At 40.4% G+C, this 25,000-nt stretch overlaps 2 protein-coding genes across 5 annotated transcripts; both read right to left on the bottom strand.

Annotated features, from left to right (window-relative positions):
• Positions 1-1,097: 1,097 nt before the first annotated feature.
• On the bottom strand, positions 1,098-8,405 carry LOC133502269 (annexin A2-like). 2 transcript variants are annotated; one of them, XM_061822882.1, is made up of 13 exons: positions 7,827-7,993; positions 7,700-7,757; positions 7,519-7,612; positions 6,318-6,412; positions 6,069-6,182; positions 5,834-5,924; positions 4,862-4,941; positions 4,723-4,782; positions 4,289-4,382; positions 4,093-4,188; positions 3,951-4,009; positions 1,778-1,900; positions 1,098-1,683 (listed from the first exon to the last, which is right to left on the bottom strand). In XM_061822882.1, the coding sequence occupies exons 2-13, from the start codon at positions 7,745-7,747 to the stop codon at positions 1,624-1,626; spliced, it is 1,014 nt and encodes a 337-aa protein (XP_061678866.1). In that variant the 5' UTR covers positions 7,748-7,757; positions 7,827-7,993; the 3' UTR covers positions 1,098-1,623. The 2 variants fall into 2 exon arrangements, with proteins under 2 accessions (XP_061678866.1, XP_061678867.1); XM_061822883.1 differs by lacking the exon at positions 7,827-7,993 and adding an exon at positions 8,312-8,405 and having other exon boundaries at positions 1,104-1,683.
• Positions 8,406-8,432: 27 nt separating this feature from the next.
• Positions 8,433-20,718, bottom strand: ice2 (interactor of little elongator complex ELL subunit 2). Of its 3 annotated transcripts, XM_061822879.1 has the most exons (16): positions 20,573-20,718; positions 19,311-19,412; positions 18,149-18,464; positions 17,944-18,063; positions 17,742-17,876; positions 17,463-17,579; positions 17,114-17,273; positions 15,580-15,761; positions 14,758-15,493; positions 13,204-13,373; positions 13,002-13,131; positions 10,696-10,780; positions 10,416-10,466; positions 9,231-9,474; positions 8,707-8,849; positions 8,433-8,624 (listed from the first exon to the last, which is right to left on the bottom strand). In XM_061822879.1, the coding sequence occupies exons 1-15, from the start codon at positions 20,584-20,586 to the stop codon at positions 8,727-8,729; spliced, it is 2,685 nt and encodes an 894-aa protein (XP_061678863.1). In that variant the 5' UTR covers positions 20,587-20,718; the 3' UTR covers positions 8,433-8,624; positions 8,707-8,726. The 3 variants fall into 3 exon arrangements, with proteins under 3 accessions (XP_061678863.1, XP_061678862.1, XP_061678865.1); XM_061822878.1 differs by having other exon boundaries at positions 8,433-8,849; XM_061822881.1 differs by having other exon boundaries at positions 8,433-8,846.
• Between the last annotated feature and the right edge of the window lie 4,282 nt (positions 20,719-25,000).

Genomic DNA, 25,000 nt, shown 5'->3' with positions numbered 1-25,000 from the left:
TACATATAATGTGACACTAAGCAGCGTTCTAATTTAAAATATGCTCTTTGCCTCAACAAAGGTCAGGAAACACCGGGTTCCTTTGACTTCCTGTTCCTGCTGGCATCAAAAGAAGTCGTGGTGGGTGTGCCACCACATTTTTTTTTGAGAAACAAAAAAAGGATGTAGTTGGTTGTCTTCTACTTGGAAATGTCTGTGTTTATGACTCTCCCTTTTTTTTGGGGGGGGGGGGCTGCTAAGCTGTGGTTATGGTAATGCAGATACGTGCCGGCGCCTTCCCAGCATGCTCGCTGCTTGACATTCATGGGGTTAAAGTCCTCTGAATGATAAAGTGTCAGCGTTTGGGACAGTAAATTGCACGGTTTCAATTGAGAAGCGACTTCCCCTCGGGTCCGCCGCCGGTCCCCATGGGCTGGCCTTGAGCAGAACAGCATGTTGTACATCCATATATAAAAAAAAAAAGGAAATATGGCGGTACTTTCCTCTTTATGATGGAGTGATTAATCTGTCAAGCATATTGGCGCATAAAATCCCCCCCCCCTTGCAAAATACTGTTTTAGCCTACTTTATGCTATATTTTATTTTTTCTATTACCTATAAACATAAAGTGTCACAAAGGACTAATGTTGTCATCAGTATTATTCCAAAATGACCATAAATCTGATGTCTTGCTAAAATCAAAGTCCATTCTTTTGTCAGAGGCTCAACTCGGGAAAAACAGTTTGACGGAAACATTATTTAATCTCTTCAAATAGAATATAAAAAAGCGTGTTTGATCTTCAGGACTTATTTTCATTAGCTTCCTCATCGCTGTGTTCAGCCCAAGTCATGTTGCCTTTTGGGGATGTTTTTTTTTTTTTTTTTTCCCCCTTCCTTATACTTCAGTAGAAATGCCTTGACAACACTGTGCTGCTTATTCCATCCTGAGAGACCGCAAACTAAACAGCAGAAACACTGTATATACGCTTGTTTAGTGCTATGCAAATCATCTTTGCCGGAGGTAAAATTAACATTTTTAATTAAAATATTAGCACCAAACAAACACAGAAAAACACACTAATGATTAAATCATATTCATAGATTCTCATAGTGGGGGAAAAAAGAGGAAGATATTGGTACGTACTCTTGTACCACGCTAGTCACAAAATGTGTTTGCTATCATCCCGATTCATTTATCAATTTAATTCTTCAAAAATTGCAAACTGTTCTTGAGCAATATTCAATTACATTTTGACAGCTTACATTCACCCTTTTTTATGTGTGATGGGCATTAAGGCAAAGGTCATGTAGAATGTGTGGTTCCATTGTAATATAACAGAAATAAACGACAGCGTGCATTTTTTTTTTTTTTTTTTAAATCAGCGGCTGTATCAACTGAGTGAGGCCTTAACTAAAAATCTCGGCCCGTTTTTAACGCTACTCCAGCGCCCTCTATGGGATGTAAACGGTAACTACAGATTAGAAGAAAGGCTTTTTATAATACTGTGTGCTGCTTTATTGCGATTTTGCTTCAACGATATCAATGTTCTTCATGTAGCAACAAAAAAAAAAAAAAAAAAAAAAAAAAGTCTGATTTAGCATTCTAGGTCCAGTTATCTTCATTTGTCGAATTAATCAATTGATTTACTCCTCTGGTCCACAGAGGCCCAGGAGAACCTTTTGGTAGTCTCCCTTAGTGTGTTCCTGCACAGGGAGCACAAACAGAGCACCGTCAAATCCTGCTGCTTGTATAGCAACACAAGACAACATCATAAATAAATAACATTAGTCGACTCACCATGATGGTCTTCTGAAGAGACTGGCCATGGTGGGCTTTGTATTCCGAGCAGATCTTCTTCAGGTCCACTTCACAGCGTGACACGATGATCCTGCTCACCACCTTCTCCTTGGCTCCTTTACTCTAAACACAGCGGCAACATGTCAGCACTTCCTGGATTTGCACTTGTTCTACTCTAAAGCAGGTTTTATGCATATTGACAAAGTAGAATGAATTGGAGCATTTCCTCCCCATTATGCCCCTAATAGATTATTCGTGGGGTGTGTTGAGAATATTTTTTCCTCACTGATATGCTCAGAAAAAGGTCAGGCTCGAAAATTATAGACGTTAAAGCGGTTTAATATTTACATGCAGAAGTCCTTACACGTGTGTCGATCCATCAGACTCCGTGGTGATGACATGAAACGAAATCATGGCCAAATTAGGACGGAACATATTGAATCGAAAATCTGTATAATACTCGAGTGCTCTGACCTCAACCCCATCGAATTATCTGTGGGATGAACCAAATCAGGGGTGTCGAACTCTTTTTTTTTTTTTTTTTTTTGTCGCGGGGCTCAATGTAGTTACAGTTTCCCTCAAAGGGCTGTTATGAATGTGAAACCATGAAAATCTTTCACCTCATCATATTTACAAACTAAATTTATGAGCGAGTTAACTAAATTTATGAGCGAGTTTTATATTCACAAATCAAGGGTAATGGGTTTTTTTTTAACTATTGCTGTTGTTTGTGCACAGAATATTGCTTGCAATATCTCAATGTTATAATTTATGATATGACAATTTGAAACTTTAGTTCAGATTTTAAAAAAAATCATGGAAGTTGATAATTTGCCTTTGTGGGCCACATAAAATTATGGGGCGGGCCAGATTTGGCCCCCGGGCCTTGAGTTTGACACCTCTGAACTGAATCATTCCCACTTGCATTCACACCTATGGACAATTTAAAAGTCTTCAATAAACCTAACTTGCATTTTTGGGGGGGAATGTAGGCGGAAGCTCTCCCAAAGCATGGGGGGAAAATGCACACTCCTACACGAAGGCCAGGGCTGACATTCTGAACCTACAACCACTAACTCACCTAGCTGCCCAATAAATAAGCAAAAAAAAAAAAATAAAAATAACTGAACACAAAACAAACAAGTATTTCAATAAAATTATATTATTATTACATAATTCACTGAACATAAATTTAAATGCAACACTTTTCTTTGTTCTCCCATTTTTTTGTGAGTTCCACTGCAAGATCTAAAACTTTTTCTACCTCCACAAAAGGACATTTCCCTCAAATATTATGTTTATATATATATATATTTACATTTGTGTGAGTGAGCATTTCTCCTTTTTCAAGATAATCCATGTGGCATATCAAGATGCTGATGACATGAATATTGCACAGGCATGCCACACCCGTGAGAAATGCTCACTAACACAGACTTGTGAACAATATTAAGCGTAATGTGTAGCATTTAGATTTTTGTTCAGTGTATAACATTGGTCAGGTTTACATTGGGGCTTAATAGTCTCATAAGAATCACGTTAGACGCCCAAATGAATAAAAATGATCTATATGAACTCATCGTCCTCATTACAAAGTGAAGATATCCACGTAATCTAACTGATGACTTGTTGATTTCCCCATCGGTGCACAAATGTAGTGAACATTTTTTATTTACCGTAATTTCCGGCCTATAAGGCACGACTTTTTTCCACACGCGTTCAACCCTGCGGTTTATGTGGTGATGCGGCTAATTTGTGCATTTTTTTCTCATGAGCGCAAGGTGGCACTCGAGCAGAAAAGGTAAGCCTGAGACCGGTGGAATATATGTGCCGAGGAAGTGACTTTTACCGGTCCGGCCCTGTTAGCGCTGCGCTAGTGTGTTACTGCCGTGTCTCAGTGATTTTCACCAGCATGTTTTTTTGTTGTTTTTTTTTTACTGGCCCTGTTAGCGTGGTGGCGCTAGCGTTAAACTCTTTGTGTACCATCTTACTTTGTAAATATTTCGTGCTGCAATGTCGGTTTCAATGTAGGCACTCGTGGCTTTTACACGGCTGCGGCCTATGTATGTACCAAATGGTATTTCCTTTAAAAATGTACTGGGTGAGGCTTATAATCAAGTGCACTCTGTAGGCCAGAAATTATGGTAACTATTCTAAGAGCGCATTCTTTTACCTTCATAGCGTCATGCAGTCTGTTGGCAAAGTACAGCTGTTTGTTTTCAAAGCTTTGCACTGGGAAAAAAGAAACAGACCCCAAAATAAATCATCATACAAATAACACTGCAAGTCACGTCCTATGTTTAAATCATAAGTACCTAGAACCAGGAAAGACTTCTGCAAGTCTCCTTTCACTTCCTTCATGATGCTCTCCTGCATGTCGTAGGGGCTGTAACTCTTATATCTCTGAAACACTACCAAGGACACAAGCACTTCATGAGCCACTTTTTGTTTCGGTTTAAAAAAACAAACAAACAACCTGCATTCGAAACACAACAACAACGTGCACTGAACCTCTTTGCAGGTGGGGGACGCTCCTCTCTGTCATGATTGCGATCCACGTCGCCACGTCTGTCCCTCTGGTCTTCACACCAGCGTCGTAGAGTTTCTGTGTTGAATCAACAAGACGGCAGTGAATTAGCAAAGTTTTATCATCCAAGTCTGCTGAATTTGAAGTAATTGATGGTAGAAAAAGGATCAGGAGCCCAAATGACACCCCCGTCCCTTTGCAAAGTCATTTGGAAGTGCCATTTAATTTAATTATAGTCCTCTTAAGTCCTTCTGACGTTAAGTACCAAGCAAATAGCAATCAAGGGCTTTTTATTAGGAGTGCCTAAAAGGAGCGCTGCATGTTTTATTACAACTATAATTTAAAAATCACAACTTTTAAATGTGACGATGTTGTAAATAAGAATCTGTTAGCGTTACGAAGTGTGGACAGAACTTACTCTGGCGTCTTCATCAATTTTTTCATAGTCCACCACGGAGGACGGCTCGTCTCGCTTGGCCTGCGCGGAAGGAAAGTACGGCTTCAGTCTCAAAATTATGAACATAAACAACGGCGTTGGCGTGAGTGTCTGAGCGCACCTGCACCAGAGCGAGCAGCAGCTTTGCAAAGTTTCCCGAAGTGTCCCCTGCTACGTCTTTATCCAGGTCTTTCTTGAACACTGGAAAGTTTTCCATTTTAGATGAAGCAACCGCAAGGTTGCGGATACACACAATATAATTGCTAAATACTGTACAGTAGCCGCTAATTCAGCTTCAGAAAGTAACAGGCAGCCTTTATTTGAGGAGAAGGCTTTAGTTGTTATTTTTCCACAATTTAAATGTGTTTACCTTTAGAATAAGGGCTGTGCAATTCAGCCTGACAGGGGAACTAATGCCAATACATTGTATGGGCTCCTCCAACACAATATTCTGATTAATATTGCATTTGTGGAACAAGATTAAAATGTGAATTCATCAGTTTTCCCTGAGGGAGGACATGAGGACAGCGGGAGGAAGATGCACAAAATACGCTTGAATGGAAAAAGATGACGACACGCTGTGGGGCAAGCCGAAAGAAAAAGAATCCGTTTTCACCCATCTCAGGAAGTTGCCATGTCGGGCAATATGTCCCTCAGTGGTCGACGCAAATTAAAGTCACAACTAGCCCCCCCCTCAAATTGTATCAGCAATATGTGGAATGTCATATGACCAAAGCAATCTTAGCGGATTCCCCGTGTATGTTGCGATAACTCTCATAACTCTGGGTTGATGACTTGAAGCTTTGAACTAAACTTTGGCAAGTTTCGCACATATCCAATTCAGTTTTTTTTTTCCATCTGAAATCAAATATTGTATTAACCATTCTCAAGCAGAAAATGTATTTTAGTTTTCAGTGAACTTATACAAGGGGAATACCCCCCTAAATCCTCAACCAGGTATCCTACACAAATGCACGATGCTAAATTGCGAACGTTTTGCAAATGCCATCTAATATGGGTGGTGTGAAAGTTTGGAGGAATTGCAATGAAAAAAAATGGCTGCGAAGGGCCATTGGTGATGAGTATTACTCACACTCCTTGTAGACCTGCTTGATCTCCTGCAGTTCAGAGTTGCTGCGTGAGCACAGAATCTCAATGAGCGTTTCTTCATCAGTGCCGAGGCCCTGAAAGAAAGATCCGAGTCTCGCTTGAACACTTTTGAGGTTACATCAGAAAATGCAAAAAGGCGCATACTGTCGTTTGGCCACAAGAGGGTAGTGGCGCTCTTGTAATGAGCCTGCCTGCTGGATGGGTAATATGTCGTGTACCTTGATGGATCCTCTAATCTCTGAGGCGTCATACTGGGACGTGCTCTTCATCAGGCCAAGGATCACCGATTCCACGGACCCCGACAGTGCCCCCTTCAGAGCTGAGATCATGTCCTAAAAGACAGCGGTATCATATTATGGTCACCTCAAGTGAGCCTCCACAATATCACATTATTGTCACGCTGGTTTCATTCATTTTAAGCTAAAAATTCATTTAAAGTCCAAATATGAGCAATAAACAGCCTTTACCTTTTTTGCTCTCCTTTCATAAGCAAATGCAATTTCCCTCCTCTGAGAGTACGTCCGCTTTGTTAGGACATCAATGATGGTCTGTTCGTCCACACCTGAGGAACAGTAATTTGACTTTAATAAGACACAAAACGAGCTGTATTAAAAAAAAAAACAACAATAAAATCAAGTCAGGAAGGCTACATTTGGATCAACACGGACAGTGAGGTACTTAATTAATTGGTTAGTGTAGTTGTAGGAGTATAAACACTGTCATGCTTTGTGGAAAAAGCATGTTCTTCCGTGCTTGTGAAGGTTTAGTGTGTACACTAACCCTAACCCACATGCCAAAAACATGCATTTTAGGTTCAATAAAGATTCATGTGAATGGTCGGTTGTTTGTGTCCTGCCATTGACTTGCGACCAGTCCAGGGTGGACACTGCCATTTTCTTAAAAGTCAGATGGGGTCGGCACCTTAATGGGGACCAGCGCAACAGAGAGTTTGCCAACGACGTCACACAGCTTTTGAGACCGCCGAGGCCGCCATGTTGGCGGTAAACAATGTTTTGTTCAAGTGCTTATTGATAGCCAACGTAAAGAAGGTGTGAATTACTGTGTGGTGTTTGCCTGCAACAGTACAAGTGGGATGGACATAATCTCATTTCAGATTATGTTGGGAATCGGTAATCATATTAAACAAACATATACGTCAGAAATGTGGGAATTTTGGGATTATCTGAATGGCAGCTGTCGCCGTGTTAACTATCTATCTAGCCTTGAGGCTAAAGCTAGGCAAAGTCAAAAACGTTTATCTGAAGTAAACTCATCTGTCAACTATTCCAGGTCATGAAACAGACGGACGGTATTTACGGCTTTTAAACACTGGTGTGTCTTAGTGGAAACAAAGGCTCAGTTGTTTAGTAAATGTACGGTATAATAAAATTCACGCAAATACACCATGACCAAATCTTTTACAGAAACTAATGACAAAGTATAATATAATTCTCGCAAAATGGAGTGCTTGTTCACTGTAACCAGGAGATTCCAATGGTTGTTTTGCACAGCGCTCTGGTGGTACTGATGTCACAGACAGACTTGGAGCAGTTCCCCAAACTCCCCCCCCCCCCTTTCTTTCCAAGCCAGGATGCTGACTCACAAATAACATCAGTCCGTACAGAAAACTTCAGCGACATTTAATCAATAGTACTGAGTGTATCTTGCCTTTAGTTTTGATAGCAGTCTCTATCCTCGCAGCATCCTTTTCAGGGTCAAAGTCTACAGCGGGAACAACAGTGGGGTATTTTGGGTCAGGGGACTGTGGGGTGAAATAAGACAAGTCAAACAATATGATAAAAGAATGGCCTGTAAAAGGTCTAAAATCTGTAAAATTTTTTGCTTTTACCGCAGCATTGAGGGACAGCTGCCCCAGGAATTCAGCCACCATTGCCATTTTCACTGTCCTGCAAAAAAGTCACATGTCATGTGAACACGTATCAATATAATCCCATCACTGAGGCAGAGTGGGACACCTTTGTTCAGTCTACTGATGTAATCACATTCTTCTCCCGTACACTCTGCCATCCCATAATGGACGGATTAAAGACACATTATGTAGCCCTCAGGCTCCCATGTGGTTTTCACTGCTTCTCAGTCAAGGCAGTTATTATAATGTAGAGGTAACTTGCTTAATCATTGACGCGCACACACACACACACACACACACACACACACACACACACACACACACACACACACAGAGTGGACACGCCCTGAACTGCAGTATGAATTCACACAGCAGTCACACATGTGGAGGCAATGTGAGATCAGGGAATTGTTCCGAAACACTGGCAACTACACACAAGTAACAACATATACAACATATTTTCCCCAAACACACTTCATGCTAGTTGATGAATCAGCTATTTTTTTTTTTCGCTTCCAAGGTCCTAAAAACATTATTTTACAACAAAGACTTCTTTTCCACAGTTGTATGTTGAACAAAAATGAAACTTACCTAACTTGTAGAAGTTGGCACAACCCAGAATTCCTGTTGATGTGTTGGGAGTTAAGGGCGTGGGGATTTAACGCCACTGCGACTCCCGACACTGCAAGGACTTCCCCTTTCACCTCCCCCTCTTCCACTTCTCACCCATTCCTGACTCCACCCAGTTGAACAAGCAGCCACTGCAAAGTTGATCCTGACAGGGGGGAGCTCCTAATCTTTATTCAATAACGTTTACGCTCACGTAGTGATCCAATCAGGTGACCACACATCCTTTTGAATGCTTCTAGCTTTATTGTTCTTCCAATTCTTGATAAAATTGCAGCTGAGAAATTATACAAAAATAAATGCATTAGAAAAACATCTCTAGTTTACACAAATGTTTCGATCATCATACAAAAACTCACAGGTAATGTGCAGTTTGATTTTAAACAGAATGCCGAATGAGTTTTTTAATATATTTTTTCCGTTTCGCTGTGCGGTTGTTTTTCTTTTTCTTCTTCCCTCCCGTCTTGGGCAGCCCTGCCACACTTGCATGTCCTGTAGCCTGCTGCAAGAAACAGAGTCCAAAATATATGAGCTTTGCTTGTATGATTCAAATGGCACTTGCAACATCTAGTGCAAGCCAAAACAACCACAATATCACATGCAAATTTACGATTTTCCCTATTTGCCATGTGAAGAATTTTAGACACAGATGAAATGAATGCCACTGAAGTGACTAGACTAAACTATGTTGAGACGTGCAGCTTAGGCTGCAACTCCTGCTTGCTAATTTTGCACTTACAGGCATGTGGCATTGGCACCGGTTCAGCCAGTCTAAGAAGAACTTGTTCAAAGCTCATCAAGAGACATATTTGATAAGTCATATCTTTTAAGGGATTCCCGTGTTCTTGAGTGTATTTACAGTGTGTTTAACTGTATTTTTCACCTGTAGCGCAGACTGCGGGGGGAAGGTGCAGGGCACACGGCCGTGCTTCTTGTGGAAGGGCAGAACCACCGTGGGATCCACAGGTATCCAGGGCACGCGGCCAGAGGCGGGGGGCTTGGGGAGACCCACGTGGACTTGGTGCAAGTCGTAAACCGTTCGAGGTGCTTTCCCATCGGTCGCTTTTAACAGGGTCACAAAAGGCTCTCCTGGTTTGTGTGTGATCAGATATTGTCCTTCTTCCATCCTAGAAACACATATTGCATCACTGAGGGCGTGTTATGGCATTCAGTGAGACTTCTTCCAGTGACTGGAATGTGAAAAGTAGAATGTGGCACATCTACTGTTAGTCAGGAGGTCTACAATCATGGCAAAAACATCATAAGCGGAGGAGTGTCACAGTTCCAACCCTGACCCTGACTTAAATTAAGTTTAAAGCAGAACATACGAACAACTCACGTAATGAACTGCAAGAACACAAGCCCATTTAACAAATATGCTGATGTCAAGATTTCTTAGCCATAGACAGTGAACCCTCGAAAGTCAAATGGCCCAAAATGGGTTCAATTTTGAGAGCAACCAGTCTTCTGCAGAAATATGTCTAAAAAAAAAATCTAACTAAACAAAAGAACTGGAAGTACAAGTATTATCATGCAGGCGTAATGTGTGCTTTTCAACCTAAAAGATAAACTCAACTTAAGTGGGTTTTACTTCATCTCTGTAAACGGGACTCTCTGCTACATGGGAAAATGTCTGGCTATTCAGTCGACAATGAGTCTTACACACAATTCATTAAATATGAATTACATTCACAAATATATTTTACCAAACAGTAAATAGCGGTGCTGAGAGCATAACAGCTCTGTTAATAAGCAGACCAGAGAAGCTTGGCAACGAGCGGCTCATTTTCACTCTCCGTTGTGAGTCTGTCCGCCCTCCTCAAATGGTGAGAAGTGCTTTATTTCAGAATGCAGTAGTTAATTTTTCTTGACAAGTTTTTATGATAGCTAAGAATGAATAACACCTTGTGATGTGAACTGCATCTCTGTCATTCCCACAGCAATACCAGATTGACTATTTAGTGACAAGACCCGAAAAGACCTAGAAAAGCAATACAGTGGCGGCTTAGCACCAACAATCCAAAGTCTTTGTTTCTTTTTCCAATGTCTCGTGTTGTTAGCAACTTACTTAGTCAGCTTTTTCAGAAGGTGGTGCAGAATATTTAGTGACTTCACTGGCCTGTGAACAAAGATAACCATGCGTCACATTGTTGAGTTGGACAGACACTCGTCAATATCAACACTCATTAGGTTGACAAAACCAAAGGATGTGAGTGATGAAAACTGGGCTGTTGTGTTTCTCCTGATTCCCCGCTTGCATTACAAGTTTTATCTTTAAGTCATGAGCGGAATCATCACAGGAGGCTGATTAGTTTCATCTGAATCATTTTGCAAATCCGACAACTCACTTGAACCCACAGGAGATGTTGTCTCTCCACGAGTCAGGCAGCCTTCTAAGCAGTGCTACTTTAGAAGTGTGCGGATTGATGTGAGCTACACAGAAAGAAAGGGACAGAGGGATAGAGAGGAAGCTAATGAGTGCAGACAACAAGAGTTTTCCTCCATCAACAACATAGACAGTGCTGAGAAAGGATTGAAGCGTCTGTGATGATTTGCTTGACAGTGCGGGGAGAAACACTCGGCTTCTCCTTTCTCACCTTCCACTTCAACAAAACTGAATTAGAAACAAAAATAAAATTGATACTGATGTTCCATGTTTGCCCACTGACAAAGACACGAATGGTCCATAACTTTAGCAGTAGGTCTATTTTAACAGGGAGAGAAAGTACACCATAAAGAAAATCTCATGAAAAAAATCTTATGAAACAAAAGATTCAAACATTGTTGCAATTCAATGAGGGAAATAAGCACAAGCATAACAATAATAATAATAATCAAAAAATTACTTAGTGCTTGGTGGCGAACCAATTTGTCGGCCAGGGCAGTTGTCTGAGGTTTCTTGTAGTTAATCACCAGGTTTGGACACTTCTCGGGAGGAATTCTGGACCACACCTCTTTGAAGATCCTTTCTAAATCCTTCAGATTTCAATGCTTTAGAATAGCAACTCGAAGTTTCAGATCCCTCCCCAGATTTTCAATGGGATTTAGGTCTGGAGACTGGCTAGGCCCCACCACGACCTTAAAAGTGCTTCTTCTTGTAGCTGCTCTATCATTTCCCTGGCTGTGTGTTTTGGGTCACCGTCGTGCTAGGAGCCCCAACCACGACTCATTTGAAGTTTGCTTGCCGAGGGAAGGCGATTGTCACGGCACAAGGCTCCGTCCTTCTTTAATCTCGATGCGGTGAACTTGACCTGTCCCCTTGACAGAAAAACATCCCTAAACCATAATGCTTCCACCACCATGACTGACGGTGGAAATGGTGTTCTTGGGGTCATAGTCTGAATTCCTCTTCCTCCCCGCGCGGCGTGTCAAACTGATTCCAAACAGCTCGATTTTTGTCTCGTCTGACCACATTGCCTTCTCCCAATCATTTTCTGAACCATTCATGCAGGCAAACTTCGTACATTTGCCTTCTTGGGCAGGGGGAATTTACAGGCGCTGCAGGATTTTAATCCATTATGGCGTGGTGTGTGACCACTGTTTTACTTGGTTATTGTGGCACCAGGTGCCCTGAGATCACTCACAAGCTCCTCCCATGTACTTCTGGATTGATACCCAACTTTTCTCATAATCATTGATACACGATGAGGTGAAATCTTGCAAGGAGCCCCAGAAGGATGGATGTTTACAGCCATGTTATGTTCATTCCATTTTCTAATTACTGCACCAAACGTTGTCTCCTTCTCACGCAGGTTCTTACCAATTATCTTGTAGTCCCTTCCAGGCTTGTGCAGGTCTACTCTCTTGTTCTTGAAGCCCTTTGAGAGTTCCTTGGTCTTCCCCATGATGGAGAGCTTGGTGGTGTCTGATTAATTGATTCTCTGGAAAGGTGCTTTTATACAGGTAACAAGTTCAGATACTTGTAGATGTCTTTCATCGAGGTTACGTGTTTAGTCTAGGTGTACTTTCTTAAAGGGAAATACCTTTCTAGAAAAGGCATTTTTATTTTATGTAGATTATCTTGCGCTCATATTTAACATGAAACTACCATTAAAATTATAATCCACTCTTGTCTTTGTCAGTGGGTGCCCACATGACGACGCATGAGCCATGTAGTCTTGTATCAGCCGGGCCAGTTACGTAAGCATTCATTTTTTTTGATTCAGCCTGAACGTGCTGACACGCCTATGGCAAAGTGCATGAATATGAAGTATTTTTCTAAAAATATGTTATCAGATAAGTTGTCCAGGGTAGCACACGTTTTTCCATAGCTGCAATAACCGGGACTTCAAAGAGCCAGCAAAAATAAACTTTGGATTATATATTGAAAAGTTTTAAAACATAATCCAAACCATATGATGACCACCTATTAACAAACGAAAAATATCTAGAGGTCTGAGGTTGTTTTTAGGCTGTGGCTGTTATGGCAACAGAGTAAACTTGAGTCAGTCTCCAGTGGGAGGTGGTGGTGAGTCATCTAAAGACTATTCTCTTAGTTTGTGCTGCGTTCAATGTGAGGGGAAAAAATGTCAGTAAAGCCACATAACTACAACTTGTAAGCTTTTAAAGAAAATGAATATTCCACTGCATCAAAACTAGTCTTCAATTTAAAAATAAGTTGAAAAAAAAAATAAAAAATATGATTTCTTTTTACCTATAAAGGAAACTGTAGTGGAGTGGAGTGCTGTCTCCGTCCACAGATTGCAAGCTTCACTGCTACTCAGACACTCCACCCCGTGACACAGCTGGTAATCCAGCTTGGGGAAAACATGCACTGGCACAAACTGGTTTAAAGAATAAAGAAATGTAAGATCAAAACACATCAAAATTATTTTCATACTTGGCGGCATGCATACCTGGCTTGCATTTGCAGCTACTTTCCTGGTTTGAGCTACGGGGACTGAGCTGCGCACGAGGATGAGCATATCTTGGAGACTGTAGAGTTTGTAGAGAAGGTTGCCTCTGTCTGGGGCCGTGTAGTCTTGTTCATTCTCAGTGCCGGCCTTTAGCTCCTCAGACAATATTTCTGTACAGGGTGGTGAAAAGTACAGGTCAAGTGTCAATAATGAGCATAAATTCCATATCCATTACACTGGGCCAGTCATTCACAAAGTGTGATACAAATACCATTACTCGTCACCAAATGAAATGTTGAAACTGTGCACAATTTTACAGTAACCACAACAGTATTTTTAAGTTCACATCAGTTATACTTATCTTTAAAAGTTAGAATGACACTCAGTAAATGACAGACATCTGTCAAGACCAAGAATACTGTATAGCTGTAATTATACGGTTCATCGGATTAGAAACCAGACCAGGTAATGCTGTTTCCCTTCAGTCCACTAGGTGGCAATAATGCAGGTTACGAAGTGGATGCCAATTTTTCACCTCCATGTTTTAGATCTGGTGGGTTATTGTCCCAATGTAAGCAATTCATACATGCAAAATAACATTTAATTCATTGAGCTTCATTTAATGGGTTTTTATACACAACCGCTATGTAAGGCCTTATCTCACTAAATCACTTGCCCCCCCCAAAAAATCACTTCTTCTTCCCTCATTCTTTTGTGCTTGCATGGAAAAAGCAGGAACTGTTAAGTGTACGGAAAACATCCATCCATTTTCTTCACCGCTTATCCTCACGAGGGTCGCGGGGAGTTCTAGAGCCTATCCCAGCTGCCAACGGCAGGATAGACCCTGAACTGGTTGCCAGCCAATCGCAGGGCACATGGAGACAAACAGCCAGACTCACAAACACCTATTTAATTTAGAATGTCCAATTAATGTTGCATGTTTTTGGAATGTGGGAGGAAACCGGAGTGCCTAGAGGAAACCCACACAGGCGGGCCCGGGATCGAACCCAGGACCTCAGAACTGTGAGGCCAACGCTTTACCAGCTGGTCCACCGTGCCACCTGTATGGAAAACATTTTTAAATAATTCCTTCTCATGGGGTCTTCAGCAGTAATTTATATGTATGTGTGTGAGATCTTTTATTTTTTTTTTAATTTGGCAGGGGCATAACATTTAGAAGATATGTTCATGTTAGATGTACAATGTATAATATTGATTTTTCTATCATTTTATTTACAATAAATCTATTGACCATTATTGAATAATTATAAAAAATATTGATATTATAAATAAAGTTTTGCATCCAATGCAATGCAGCACGTATTGCAAAGCTGTTGAATTTCCCCTCTGGAGAACAAGAAAGGATTATTTTTGGAGTTTTGAGACCGTAAATCGAAAACCAGAATGTCCCACAGACCCTGGTCTACATATATGCAGGAAAACAGATTTTTAATTGTTCCCGTAGCCCCACGTGAGCTAAAACATAGCATGCATATGGAAGAAGGGCAAAAGATGACAAAAACATGTGGAGCATGGCGTTAGTGTAACACTGACTTTTCTGTGGAGAGCTCGTGTGAACCAGCGGAGGAGCAGCTGAGGCCTCTCCACTCTGGTGCCGGTTACTCTCCAAGTAAGAGGTCACACAGGGTTTCACAAGAGATAGCGGCTGGCGCGGGGGTTCGACACATCGGGTGGGTGAGACCATCTCCAGGGACGAGGCGGGGTGTTTGGCGGCTGTGTCGTTGGCTGTGCTGAACATGGCTGTCTGCATGCGCAAGATTTCTCCCAGCTGATCAGATGGGGCCTTAGCTTTTTTCGACACTTGCCTCTGTGGTGGATTGTCAGAGGCGAGGCATGTTGTGGGTTCAGGCGTAAATTGCATCGTGGGGGTCGTGGCTTGACATGGTGATGCAGCATCATCAATATACAGCCTCTCATTCTCAGATTCTTCCGCATCTGCCAGGTCTTGATCACGATCTTTATCAGACTCGTATCCTGGCTTTGTAGTCTTTGCCTCATTCGTTTCCCTGACAAGCATCGGCGTCATCTGCTTCAATGAGCCGAGCTTCTCCTCTTGTGAACTATTGCCGAGAGGCGCGCTGAGCTGTTTTGCCTTCTTTGAAAGTGGTGAGCTGGCACTTTGAAGACATGAAAGTTGCTTGTTCTCTCTCTTCTGCGTGTTGGAGGGTGTTGTGGTTGGTGCCTCTCCAAAAGTCTCCAGGTCAGTGAGGTCCACCCCAAAGTCGACGCTGTCACTGTTGAAAGACATCACCCTTCTTTGGTAGCTCTCCTGTTTTGAAAACAGATATGGAGGAGTCCTTGATAACAACAAGAATAAAAATAATAACAAATGTGAATTGTGTTAGAGACAAATACCGGTGAGGGTTTCTGGTCGTCCACAGAAAGTTCCGTTATTAAGTGGAACGCATTTCTTTTTCCACTCTTTTTAATGGCATGCTTTAAACTCTCCTCATGGTAGATGAGATTCTTTTCCCTCACGGTTATTTCATTGTCCATTAGGGGTGATTCTATGAAAACAGTCTTCTTCTGAGTAATACCTGAAGAGATTTGTTACAAGTAACAAAGGTGTCATTACGCTATTGTTTATGACAAAGAAAGTATAAGATTTTTCTTGTTTTACTACAAGGTGTTTTCTTTCTACTTCTTTTTGGTCCTGTTATATGACGTTTCTAGGTTACAAACAGTCTTCTTTTCCTTTTGGCTCATCCCGTTCGGCGTCGCCACAACGTGTCATCTATTTCCATCTAAGCCAATCTCGTGCATCTTCTTTTCTAACACCAACTGCCCTCATGTCCTCCCTCACAACATCCATCAACCTTTTCTTTGGTCTTCCTCTCACTCTTTTGCCTGGCAGCTCCATCCTCAGCACCCTTCTACCAATATATTCACTCTCTCGGCTCTGAACATGTCCAAACCATGGAAGTCTGCTCTCTCTCACCTTGTCTCCAAAACATCCAACTTTGGCTGTCCGTCTAATGAGCTCATTTCTAATCCTATCCAACCTGCTCACTCCGAGTGAGAACGTCAACATCTTCATTTCTGCTACCTCCAGTTCTGCTTCCTGTTGTTTCTTCAGTGGCACCATCTCTAATCCGTACATCATGGCCGGCTTCACCACTGTTCTATAAACTTTCCCCTTTGTCCTAGCGGATACTCTTCTGTCGCATAGAACACCAGGATTCTCGGTTACAAACAGTAAAATCTGTAATTGTTCTTCGTAAGTTGGAAGCAAAAATGTTAGTGCTACTCACAGCACAAAAATGTGCCATCTTGCGCCACAAGAAGACATGCTGTAGTTAGTTTTTTTCCTTTTTATACAGCAAACCACTATTTTTACACACAAATATGAACTGTAATTACTACTATACTAGTAAAAAGATTTTGAGGTTCTTGCTCGGCGTGAGCAGGTTGGATAGGATTCGAAATGAGCTCATTAGAGGGACAGACAAAGTTGGATGTTTTGGAGACAAGGTGAGAGAGAGCAGACTTAGATGGTTTGGACATATCCAGAGGCGAGAGAGTGAGTATATTGGTAGAAGGGTGCTGAGGATGGAGCTGCCACGCAAAAGAGCAAGAGGAAGACCCAAGAAAAGGTTGATGGATGTTGTGAGGGAGGACATGAGGACAGTGGAAGATGCACGAGATAGGCTTAGATGGAAAAAGATGACATGCTGTGGCGACCCGTAACGGGACAAGCCGAAAGGAAAAGAAGAAGACTACTATACTAGTAAAACGACTTCACTACTACATTAGTCAAGTTTACTCTTACTGTAGACTACAGGATATTCTGATTTTCAAGTTACGAAATGGAATGGGATTATAAACCAAGGACTGACTGTGCCATAAACCCCATAGTTTCAACCCCAAATATCACAATTGCTGTTGCCACCTTTGCCATCGTTCTCTTTAATAGAAACAGGAAGCTCCCATTTCTCAGCAAAGTCAGGGCCGTGGTTGTCCAATAGTCTGACCAGGGCCTCTCGGTTGAGACACACGTGCGGCTCGTAGCGTGCACACAGCTTCGCAACATTATCGTCACTGCTAATTGCCTGCAAAGAAAGACAAGAGCTGCAGTGAGGAAAACTTGGACACCCCCTGCTGTCCTTTGAAGAAACTGCAACAGCCAAAATGAAGTCACAAAAGACCCGCGGTCATGAATCCGTACTCTAGCAGTCACAAAAAGAATCTTTGCGACTTACTTTAACCGAGTAATTAAAAAAAGTGAAACAATTGCTTACAGCGTGCATGTCCTTAGCTTTTTTGGATGGAGGATTTTCTGATGAAACACTCTGATAATCCGTTGCAAGCTGTGCATCAGCAGGCACAATCACAGAGCCTGTGATATCTACACTGCCCTGGGGAGATACAAAGGGTCCAAATACGGAAATGAAGAAAATGAACCGACATAAAAAGAACACTTTTGCAATTCAAGTTGAATTTAAAACCACAGCGCAGCAACCACATTATATAGAACGGGTCCAAAAACGTCTGGAACAGCCCCCGCCAGAATACATTACCATGACAACGAGCTGTTTTTCAAAGATGAGAGACAGTCCCGGGTTGAATGTTCCACCGTAGAAACTGGTCATCTCGTATATCTGATACAGCTGAGGTAATGTGTGAATACACTCCAAACGACCCCTCAAATAATCCTAAACATAAAAACATTTTGGGTTTGATACTTACAGACACGAGAAAAAAAAAAAGTCACTGAAATACCTCTGCATATTGCAAGGCTCCCCGTGATATGAAATTGTAGTCATCAGCACATATATTGGCCACATCTTGCAAGTACGTCTGAAACTGCAACACTTCGTGGTCTACTCGGGCCTTGAGTTCCTGAAGTATGAGCATAATCCTCAGAACAATGAACGCGACAAGAATTAGCCGGATGAAAATGACTGTTGAAAGATCTCATCATCACCTGGGGAGGATCCCTGAGTTTCTTGCTACACAAACAGTCAAGATACGCCCTCTGCTCTTTGATGGACAGGTTGGACATGCGCGGGAAGGGCAGTCTGGGTTGAGGAAAAACACCCTCCGCCTCATTCTTTACCTGTTTCAGCTGCACAGACGATTTTCGAGCATTCTTGTTACCCTGCGGCGCATCTATAGCATTGTCTGTAAAGGAAATGTCCGTGTCCATTGTGTCCCGCCAGAACTCATTTTTACTGACGCTGCTGCGATCTTTCAACTCTTTGGTAGCAGACTCTGGTTTTGTGCTGCCATTCTGTGCAGGGCTTGAGGAGAGAGCAAAAATTATTGGAGTGACTGACATGTCCCACTAATGAATATCAATCAGCTTTTTAAAGAGCACATGTACATAGAGTTATATGGAAAATGATTGAGTTTGTTTTGAGCATTTGTTTTGCACCACAATGGGTTGCAAATAAAACAATCAGGATGTGACTAAAGTGGAGACATTACGATTTCATTGAATACGTTTCACAAAAATTAAGATGCATTAATGTTTTACCTAAAAATTGAAGAGTCGTGTTAAAAGAGTTATTTGAGACTGTTTTATCATGTTAAATGCTTTATATGTGCAAGCGGTAACTTATCTTCCCAAGTGTGGAGCCTTTAATCTTGAAGGGTGCACATTGGAACTCAATGGAACTTAATGAAAAAAGTTAAACTAGATGGCTAGAAAAAGAGTAATGGATGGAACCAAACACTCTGTAAAATGTTGATTCCTTTAGCTACCAAACAATGAGGCACAAAATTTGTATGAAACAAAGTTTATGCAAAATTTGTCCCAATTCATTGGGAAGTAAAGTTGGTGGTTTTATCTTTGTTGATGTTTTAGCTCAATGTTAAGATTGTAATGAGTCTGGTAAAATAATATTTTATTTTTGTGTCTGTCATCAATGAAATTCAAGCTATTTTGCATAAACAGCACAAATTACTCAATGCTCACAGTCATTTTTTGACTATCCTTTACCTCTTAAATCAGAGCAGAAACTGAAACTGCATCCAGATTGACTTGCTTAAAATTAATTAGGTATAATGGCAAAACTGTCACTGTCAATATACTTTTGGACATATATACATGAGTATTTAGGTCATTAATCGATTCATGAGCATACCTTTGTAGAGACGCCCACAGTTCTCTTGTAGTGGGTGCGAGGGAAAATTGATCGTAAACCTCTTTAGTGAAGAAAGGACCATCAGGGACAGGAGACTCCTCCCTTGAAGGAATTTGCATTGCAGATTAGTGTATTGTATATATGTTGACATTTTATGCATTTCTGTTCAGTTCATGGTACAGTACATTAACAATTACAATTAGATGAGGTACTGATGTGAGCTACTTTACACCGTAAGTTGATTTTCAAACAGGTTGACATGACGTAAATATTAGGAACTATAAATTGAGGTTACCATAATCCGACTCGTGCCACGGTACAGTAAAATTATTTGAAGGATATGTTACGTCGTTATTGTCAGTGGTTTCAATGTAACATCCCTTTTTTGGGGGGTGGGGAAACAGGAATTTTACTCATTGGTGTACCTCATGGTGAAATTAAACTCCCACTTCGATGTATATTATACATTGTGTTGCACACCTCATCCTACACATGCAAGGAGAGCTCGGGAGGGAAAGAAGTGCACCAAAGAGTGTTGCAGCACCAGATGAGCTGGGTTGCAGGGAATGAACGACGCCTCAAGCTCATCTCGCCAACCACCAGGTGCAATTACATGTTTACATTTTTGTCAATAGCGGGACTCGGATCCATGTCTTCCTACATTCGGAGGTATTGCCAAAATGAGGGACAAATTCATATTCACATATATAACTAATAAAGTTTTCCTATTTCACGTGTGAAAACAAAGTCAATTTTTGGGCCGAATTTTGTTTGTAGAACTTTATGTTTTTCAAATATTGTCTTCAAAGTGATATTGTTGAGCAATTGCCGTTTTTCTATAAAAAAAAAAGAAAATATGTAAACGATATTCAAGCCCCGTTTAAAAAAACAAATCAACACTCAATAATTGAGTGCTTAATTTTTTTTTTAATACTCACGTACTCAAGTAAATATTTGGAGGACTATTTTTTACTTGAGTCGTAGGACCTTTGATGTAAGTTTTGCTAACGTTAACAGCGTCTTCCATTATGAATTTCAAATCTACATATTTACTACAAACACGACTGTAAATTGTCTATACACGACGACAATGACAGCCAATTAAATTGTAATACAGTATTTACTGTACTTCATTCCTTTACTACAGATACAGTAAAGCTACGAGCTTCTTCGCTGGCATGCACAGTATTCATATTTATTGACAACCAGAACAACAACTTCGTCTTCTTTCGGTCTGCGAAACGACTTCAACATTTACTCACCACAGCAGGTCCATCGCTGTAAGCGGCGAGCACCACCGACAAGCTCATGAAGCGCCAGTTAGCCGATTAGCAAAGACCCCGGTTGGTTTTCTTCGTCTTTGGAAATGATTTCGACGTTTGTCACGCTGTTACACAGTGCTGCCCTCTTCCGGCTCCTGACAAAATTGGCCGCTATTCGGTGGTTCATCGATAAGTAGCTACTGTACTTTAATAATACATTGAACGTAGTGCTGCCCAAACTTTATTGAGCTCTCTGCACATTACCAAACAAAAGATGTCACCCCAAAAGTATATGGTCTGAAATAATGAGGATCTTGTCATAATTTATTTTCACATCTAATTTCCTTTTTGAGACATCTGGGCCTTTTTTTTAGTCGAACATTAAGCCATTATTCTCTTGTATGAATGCTAACAGGTGGATGCACAGCTTAATTGTACCTTCTGCTATTCATTGGAGAAAGATGTATCTGCCATAAATGAACAGAGATACACTTATGCAGTGGCTCTGCAGCAAGAAAAATACATTTCCCCCTGTTTCGGTGGTTTTCATGTCCACAAGAAACCCACTAATTAATTCAAGTATGGCACAAAGGAAGTCTTTAGTTTTTCACTGCATGTTGGTAGCAATTTTTGAGGGCATATTTCAAAATGATATGTTTTTGTTTAAACCTATTCAATGGATTCACAAATAAACGTTTATTTTTTTGACAACAAAAGTAATTAAATAGACAAAGTTAAAGGAGCTAATCCGAACCATCACACCGAGAGGCCGGTAAGTGCAAAAGAACACCTACGTGCGACAACAATTAGCTCCCATCATCCCATCATCATTACAAATGTTATGATACAGTAATGTAGAATGCCCCAGCATTCATAAAAATACATTTCATTCCTAAAATATATATATATATAATATGATTGTAAGCCAATCTAATTGTGTCCCATTTGAACAATTACACTCTCCTTAAAGGTCCTGTATTTCTTCTCATACAGTATTTTTGATGTAATATCTCTATGGTGCCTCAATAAATGTGAAATATGAATTAAAATAATCCACACGTTCCTGAGTTCTTGTCCCTATTCTGTTTTAAGTTCAGGTGAATGATGATATAAATCATTAAAACACTTCACAATTAACAATTTAGTTATTCCTTGTCTTCCCCCTAAATGTGTTTAGTATGTAAAACAAAAAGATGAATGTAAATCAATTGTATGACTGCAAATTTCTGTAATTTCTTTGGCCTATTTGGTCAAAACAACAAAAATAAAGAAACCATTTCTGGGAGCACAAATGTAAGTTTTCCCCCTAAGTGAATTTGTAAAACAGGTGGAACAACAAAGACAAGAAAAGAGCCAAGAAAGAAAAGCCCATTACAAGCGGTAAATTTTATTATGGGATAACAGCACATAAAGCACATCTAAAACCGATGTGTCCAATGCACTTTTAATAAAGGTAATATTAAAGGTACAGTTTCTAAGTACAATATAACAACATTCATATTAGAATGAAAAGTATTTAAAAGACAACATTAAATTTCTTATTTTTCTTTACAGCCGTATTTACAAAATGAATCAAAATACTTATTTTCATATTTAAGAATCATCAGACAAGAAGGAGCAAAACTACATTTGTGAATTGACTAGCTGCTAAAGAGAGTTCAAAAGAGCTGGATTCATAAGATACATAAGCATCTGGCCCCCGAATTCAACATCAGTAGCAAACGTGACTTCAAGATTGGTGACAAGCACGTTGATTTTCGCTTCCCCTCAATTTTTCACTGCTCCTGCTCGAAAAAAAAAAAAACAAAAGACTCCACCTGCGCTTCAACCGTCCTTTTCTCATTACACCACCGACACGGAACACAAAACATGAAAGGAACCCAGATGTACACGTATCCAAATACTTAACGCACAGTGCATTAAGTGTTAAAAATCCCAGAAAACAAAAAGAAGTGGACTGCCTGACTTTTTTTTAAACGCTATAACTTGCGTCTGAGCATTTATTTCTCACTAAAAAAGGTGAGAGGGATGAGTCCGTACGCTGAAATCGTTTAACACTGCATGACAATGTTTAACACATTAAAAAAAAGAACAAACAAGTTTGTGAACATGAGAATTGAACAAAACACATAATCACTTCAGTATACAGTTTGTAAACCCCCCCCCCCCCAAAAAAAAAAAAAAAACATACAAACAAGAACAAAAAAAAAACAGACCATGTATGCGCTTCTGCTACACCGAGAGGCACTCAGTGTGACACACTGCGTGTTATTGCCAGCATATTCATATTTGCTACAGTGGAGAGGAAACTTTGTCCCCGAACGGCCTTCCGTGTCCACTTTCTCTTTCCCGAATGGGTGACAAAACAAACGCAAACTGCCCGATTCCCGCCTCCGCTTCCTTGCATTTACGTGAAGATCTACGCAGATAACGAGAGAGGTAAATACTTAAACTACAGCCTCAGAGTTTCCTTGCTGCTAAATTTAAAACTCAAGATCAGACAAATAGAAATAAACCACTGCTGCATCAGTTTGAATAAAAATACTTAGCAAATACTAACTTTTGCTCTAAGTCAGGAGGAAATAAGTGCCTTATTATCCCAAGACCAGCACACTGATACAGGCACTGTCTGGGTAACTTTAACCACTATCGCTTTCATTATCGTTAGTATTTATCGAGTCCTAATACCAAGATTAATACTGTATGCATTGAAATGAATAAACTAATGGGGTGGCCAGGCTTAGCAATCAATTATTTGTTCACAAACGTACCTAGCACCACACAAAATAAATCAGCACACCCTAAAACTAACTAATCCTAAACGAGGGAAGCAAACTAGAGTTATCAATACAATATAGTGGAACTGATTAACACATAAATATTCTCATTGGGTAGGCCTTAGTAGCATTCCCCCCCCCTCCTCCTCCCCTCTTACCTATACAGAAAGAAGCTACCTTTATACAGGTGATCAATATTATTAAAAATAGTGAGTGAACAGCAGAGGATGAGAGCGAGCAATAGAGTGACAGAATCAACTTTACAGGCCGTGTCAAGTTCGTGGTTCTCCACCTGGTCGAATATCCAGATGCAACTTAAAAAAATCCCAACAAAAACAAACAAAAAAAAGAAAAATCAAAAATACAACCCAAACATGATAAATAACAGGTGTATTTACATGCAGATGCTCAAAGACCAATATGCACAGAAACAAAAGAAAAATCCAAAATTATACACAAAGACATATATTATTGCTTGACATTCAATATGGCTAAAAGTTGCTTTTCATTTGTTTTTTCTCTTTAAAACTATATTCCTACTTTGAATCCTTATCAGCTGTGCTTTGGAATAATGACACTTTTTTGTTCAAACGTGACGGCCAAACTTTAAGCGTGACATAACATTTTCACAATTTAGTGGCAGGAGCCCTCGCTTTGTCAGTCAGTTTATGAAAAACAAGGAACCACATTTAATAACTTGTACTTTTTAAAGGGATTTAAAACCACTTCTTTGACTTCTTTCAACCATTTGATAAAAATAGAAAAATTAGAATGAAATACAATGAAAGAATTATTATTATTATTATCAACAATTTGGGGGGGGGTGTGAACCAAATAAGTGTTGTGGAGCATTACAATAATTAACATTTCACTGAGTGTAATAAAGGCTTAATGACTAAACCTTTATTGTTCTAAATCCATAATCCAGTCGCATTGTTGAAGACGTTATGTCACACTTTAACTGCTACCTTCTGAGGATGCGTTGAGCTCAGTATTTCTACCCCCCCCCCCCCAAGAAAAACAAAGAAAAAAATATATATCAAGACCTTCTCGTCCACATGACCCTGTTCCTTTGTAATTATTAAAGCCTTGTCTGGGTTTCTTTTCCTTTTTTTTTCTTCATTTATTAAATCACACTGACAACAAACACACACATACACACACACTATTGCTTTTTACAGAGAGACAACAGAGCAGAGACAGGAGGACCGTTTTACTATACACTGATTGAAGAGCACACTTAGCACACATCAATCCCTCGTTTAACGAAAGTGTGAATGTACAGAAAGACGTCGCTGTACAGGCTGAAAAGTTGGGACACTCGTGCGTCCAGCGGATCTATCACTTTGAAACATTTTGGAGTCAAGTCAGTCAAACCCGTAATTACACCACAAGGCCATATTGCTCGTTTTTATACCGTAGGACATATTACAAAACACGCAAACACACTCTCCTTTTAGGGGGCGTTTTTCTTTTTACGTAACATCAAGCAAGATTCCTGCAGTTTAAGGAAATAGAATAAATAATATCAGGAAAATTCCACCTCTTCACTTGTGTGTGTGTGTGTGTGTGAGGGTCTTGAGCTGTCTCCTCCCTGAGCGTACACACCTCATCCTCTCGGCCGGGCCTCTCCTTCCTGGATTGTCTAGCA

Source organism: Syngnathoides biaculeatus, chromosome 6 (genome assembly GCF_019802595.1).
Source record: "Syngnathoides biaculeatus isolate LvHL_M chromosome 6, ASM1980259v1, whole genome shotgun sequence".
NCBI lineage: Eukaryota > Metazoa > Chordata > Actinopteri > Syngnathiformes > Syngnathidae > Syngnathoides > Syngnathoides biaculeatus.
This window is presented reverse-complemented; position numbering and strand designations above follow the sequence as displayed.